The sequence below is a fragment of the Lathyrus oleraceus genome, chromosome 7, assembly GCF_024323335.1.
Source record: "Lathyrus oleraceus cultivar Zhongwan6 chromosome 7, CAAS_Psat_ZW6_1.0, whole genome shotgun sequence".
Taxonomy (NCBI): Eukaryota; Viridiplantae; Streptophyta; class Magnoliopsida; order Fabales; family Fabaceae; genus Lathyrus; species Lathyrus oleraceus.
Genome location: NC_066585.1, coordinates 479,065,325 through 479,070,516, shown reverse-complemented (window position 1 = coordinate 479,070,516; position 5,192 = coordinate 479,065,325). Strand labels below are relative to the sequence as shown.

At 36.4% G+C, this 5,192-nt stretch overlaps 1 protein-coding gene across 1 annotated transcript; it reads left to right on the top strand.

Moving 5' to 3' along the window:
• The first annotated feature begins 1,021 nt into the window (after positions 1-1,021).
• LOC127104447 (tyrosine-protein phosphatase DSP3) lies at positions 1,022-4,622 on the top strand. The gene is made up of 5 exons (XM_051041626.1): positions 1,022-1,041; positions 3,466-3,559; positions 3,968-4,025; positions 4,135-4,178; positions 4,280-4,622. Exons 1-5 carry the CDS (start codon positions 1,022-1,024, stop codon positions 4,535-4,537), a joined length of 474 nt encoding a protein of 157 aa, XP_050897583.1. The 3' UTR covers positions 4,538-4,622.
• Positions 4,623-5,192: the final 570 nt, after the last annotated feature.

Sequence of the window (5,192 nt, the reverse complement as noted above, 5' to 3'; positions counted from 1 at the left end):
TTTTCTTTGCCGCTTGAATTATATCTCAAGATTCATTTCACACATGCTTGCCACATGTGCGCCTATATTCAAGCTTCTTCAGAAATATCAGTCTTGTGATTGGACCGAAGACTGTCAAAAAGCTTTTGACAGTATCAAAGAATATTTGCTTGAACCTTCGATTTTGTCTCCACCTGTTGAAGGAAGACCAATGATCATGTATTTGAATGTGCTTGAAGATTGTATGGGTTGTGTTCTTGGCCAGTAATGTGAGACTGGAAAGAAAGAATTTGCAATTTACTACCTCAGTAAAAAGTTCACCGACTGTGGGACTCGGTATTCTATGCTTGAGAAAACTTGTTGCGCATTGGCTTAGGCTGTTAAGCATCTGCGTCAGTATATGTTGAATCATACCACTTGGTTGATATCCAAAATGGATCCAATCAAGTATATATTTGAGAAGCCTGCTTTAACTTTGAGGATTTCCCATTGGCAAATGTTGTTATCTGAGTATGATATTGAATACCGATCTCAGAAAGCAATCAAAGGTAGTATCTTGGCTGACCATTTGGCTCACCAACCAATTGAAGATTACCAGTCAGTGCAGTATGATTTTCCTGATGAAAAGATCTTGTACTTGAAATTGAAGGATTGTGATGAACCATTGCTTGAAGAAGGGCCAGAACCTTGTTCCCGTTGGGGCATGGTATTTGATGGAGCTGTTAATCAGTATGGTAATGGCATTGGGGAAGTAATGATTACTCCTCAAGGCACACATTTTCCATTTACAACTATATTGACTTTCAAGTGCACAAACAATATGGCATAATATGAAGCTTGCATTATAGGGCTCAAATAGGCCATTGATCTCAGAATCAAGCATTTAGATGTCTTTGGAGATTTAGCTTTGGTGGTGAATCAGATCAAAGGTGAATGGGAGACGAATGAACCCGGTTTAATACCATATAGACACTATGCGAGGATAATTTCAACTTTCTTTACAAAGGTTGAGTTTCAGCACATCCCTCGAGATGAAAACCGAATGGCAGATGATCTTGCAACGTTAGCATAAATAATTATAGTGAAGTACTAGAATGAGGTTCCCAACTTGACTGTGATGCATCTTGACAGGCCAGCTCATGTGTTTGCTGTTGAGGAGATCGAAGACAAGAAGCTGTGATATTATGACATTGAGTGTTTCCTCCAAAGTCAGATTTACCCATCTGGGGAATCTTTAAAAGATAAGAAGACTTTGAGGAGATTCGCCTACAATTTCTACCTGAATGGTGATGTATTGTATAAGAGAAACATCGATATGGTTTTACTCAGATGCGTGGATAGACACGAAGCAGACCTGTTGATGACTGAAGTCCATGAAGGTTCCTTTGGTACTCATTCCAATGGACATGCAATGGCAAAGAAGATGTTGCGAGCAGGTTACTATTGGCTGGAAATGGAATATGACTGTTTCAAGTTTGTGAAGAAGTGCCACAAGTGTCAAATATATGCAGATAAGATTCATGTTCCTCCGACACTGTTGAACGTCATTTCCTCTCCATGGCCCTTCTCCATGTGGGGAATTGATATGATTGGCTTAATTGAGCCCAAAGCTTCGAACAGACATCGTTTCATTTTGGTGGCAATCAACTACTTTACAAAATGGGTTGAAGCAACATCATATGCGAATGTAACCAAGCAAGTTGTTCTAAGGTTTATCAAGAATCATATTATATGTCGTTATGGTGTGCCAAGCAAGATCATTACTGATAGTGGATCGAACTTGAATAATAATATGATGGAAGCTCTTTGCAAAGACTTCAAGATTGCACATCATAGTTCTTCTCCCAACAGACCCAAGATGAATGGGGTTGTTGAAGCTGTGAACAATAACATTAAGAAGATTATTCAGAAGATGGTTGTAACATATAAGGATTGGCATGAGATGCTACCATTTGCTTTGCACGGTTATCGTACATCCATCTATACTTCAACAAGGGCAACCCCTTTATCTCTTGTATATGGTATGGAAGTAGTGCTCCCCATAGAGGTTGAGATTCCTTTATTACGTGTGCTCATGGGAGCCAAGTTGACTGAGGATGAATGGTGTTAAACCAGGTATGATCAGTTGAATTTAATCGAAGAGAAGAGATTGACTTCCATGTGTCATGGTTAGTTATATCAGTAGAGGATGAAGAAAGCTTTTGATAAGAAGGTCATACCTCGTGTATTTAGAGAAAGTGACCTTGTGCTCAAGAAGATTTTATCGTTCAAACCAGACTCTAGGGGAAAATGGACTCCTAATTATGAAGGCCCATATGTTGTTAAGAGAGCCTTTTCAGGAAGTGCTTTGATTCTTACAACTATGGATGGTGAAGAGTTCACTCGTCCTATGAACGCAGATGCAGTCAGGAAATACTTCACCTAAAAAAGAAAAAAACAGGTCGTTAAGTTGAAAACCTGAAAGGGAGGCTTAGGCAAAAATGAGCGTCTCGGTGGATTGAAACCCGAAAGGGCGATTCAGGAAAAAGTTAGAGACATAAAAACAGAAAGATTACCCCGATAAATTGAATACCCCATGTTGGGGAAATTTACACTACGCCAAAAACTGGAATAGACAGCGCACCTTAGAGGGCGCTTTATTACAAAAGCGCACTCTAAAGTGAAGCGAAAAAATAAGGAGCGAACAACTGGAATAGACAGCGCACTTTAGAGGGCGCTTTTGTAATAAAGCACCCTCTAAGGTGAAGCGAAAAAATAAGGAGGAGATAGAGACAACAATACAGGGCGCTTTTTAGAAAGCGCCCTCTAAGGTTACCCTTAGAGGGCGCTTTTAAAAAAGCGCTCTATAAGTCCATGTGCATTTCCAGTTTATAAAGCGCTTTTGGAAAGCCTTAGAGAGCGCTTTCATAAGCGCCCTCTTAGGCCCCCTTTAGAGGGCGCTTTTTTTCCACAAGCGCCCTCTAAGGTCCCCTTTAGTAAACATTAAAATTATAACATACTGCGCGTTTTGTTATTTCACTCTCTGTTATTTTCGTTCTTTTTCACGTTAGGGTTCTCACTGCTACGATTTTTGCTACTTCTAAGACGTTCTCCTTCCACCTCTGTTAAATCTACGACGTTTCCTCCTTCTATTAATTCGTTGTTAGCTGTTCGATTTTGACACCATAGGTATTTTTCTAATCTTCATATTACTTGGTTTCTCTTCCGACGTTCGCTATTGTTCATTTTTGGTTTCATTTTTCTTGGTTCATACATTTATTGAGTATTCTCAACAATAATTATTGTGTTGCAATGCTAGCAATGGAGACTAGGCATTATGGGTTAAATTTCACCAACTGTTCCATTTTTTTTAGTTCTTTATTGTTAACTATGATTAAAATGACTCTTTATTTATTGATTTATTGATGTTATATATATATATATATATATATATATATATATATATATATATATGGTCAGGGTGAAACTTTTTTCGAATTGATGTAGATACTTGTGTCCTGAACCCTATCCGGAGGAGAATTTGGAGTTTCTTAAATCACAGAATATTCGTCTATTTCAATTTGGAATTGAGGGGAAAACGGTAATTTTTTATATTCGTATTCATCATATATGTGTTCAAATGTGTTTAATCATGTTATTTCAATGTATGATGTTTTGAATTGGGTTTTGATTGTTGTTAAAAAGTCTGTGATTGTTTGAATCATTCTGAATTTTGTTAATGAAATTTCATTGAAATCATGAAATGTATGTGTATTACTCAAAGTTTGAATTTTTTCTGTGATTGTGTTATTTTTGCAGATTATTAGATTAGGGTTTTAGGTTTAATTGTATAATTAGGGGAAAAAGGGAGTTTGGGGTTTATCATAAATATGGGTTGGTGTTAGCTGCTAATAATCATGAAATTTGACCTATGTGGATTGGTGATTCATTTTTGGTTTTATCTTTTTTTTTTATTTTAGAGTTAATAAATCTTTGTATTTTTCTGCAGGAAGTTTCTTTACCTATTCTCAGTGATTCTATTATGGAGGCTTTGAAAATTTTACTTGGTATTTGAAGCAAGCTTATTCAACTTTGAAATGCAGATTTTTTGTATATCTTTGTTGGTGTTTCTCTTGTTTGTTAGATATCTAATTCCTTAATTTTGTCTAGTTTCAGATGTGAGAAATCACCCTGTTTTGATTCATTGCAAACGAGGAAAGGTATAAGATTGATCACTTGCAAGTTTATCTTCTCAATTCTGAATTTCTGTTTTGAATTCCTAATTGTTTGTTCTAATGATGATTTTTCTTCTGTAATGCAGCATAGAACAGGTTGTGTAGTTGGTTGCTTCAGAAAGATGCAGAACTGGTGTCTGTCTTCTATGTTTGAGGAGTACCAGCGTTATGCTGGTGCTAAATCCAGGACAGCGGATTTAACATTTATAGAGATGTTTGACATCATAAATCTTAGGCAGTGCCTCTACAGCATCATTTACCAGTATCAAGGTGCTTCAAAGAAGCGCAGATTGATGTATCAAGGCGAGACTACGCAGAAGCCACCCCGTTTGACATCGTTTTAGCTGCTGCACTGGCTATCAACTCCATTTTTGGATTTGGTAGAGAACTCATACTTCAGAGTAATTTTTTGGAGTCTTTGAACATATATCCTTAGGGTTTTTAAAGATCTTTTGAGTACTGCTATTGACATGCATATTCTCAGAGATGCTTTTGCTACTTAGTTTTATTCATAGTTAACAATAAAGAACTAAAAAAAACATACATCTCAGAGATGCTTTTGCTACTTAGTTTTATTTCTTTTTAAGTTATGAATTGGTTGTATATTTAGAATCTTTAGAAGTTAAACGATTATATATCAGTGGATTGTTGTATATAAGGCTTGTTGAATGCAATGTGTGAAAAAGGGCTTCAAATTATACAGTTTTAGGTGTACTGCTTCAATATACAGGTTGTCTAAAATAAATAAATAAATATAGCGTTTTTTTTATAAAAAAAATTAAATAACCACCCACTTTAGAGGGCGCTTTCCAAAATAAGCGCCCTCTAAACCCTTTAAATTTCCACTTTAGAGGGCGCTTTCCAGTAAAAGCGCCCTCTAAACCCTTAAAAGTTTCCACTTTAGAGGGCGCTTTCCAGTAAAAGTGTAACACCCTTCTAAAATACCCCAAATATTTAATTAAAATAGCAATATATCAATCAGAGTAATTATGCAATTAA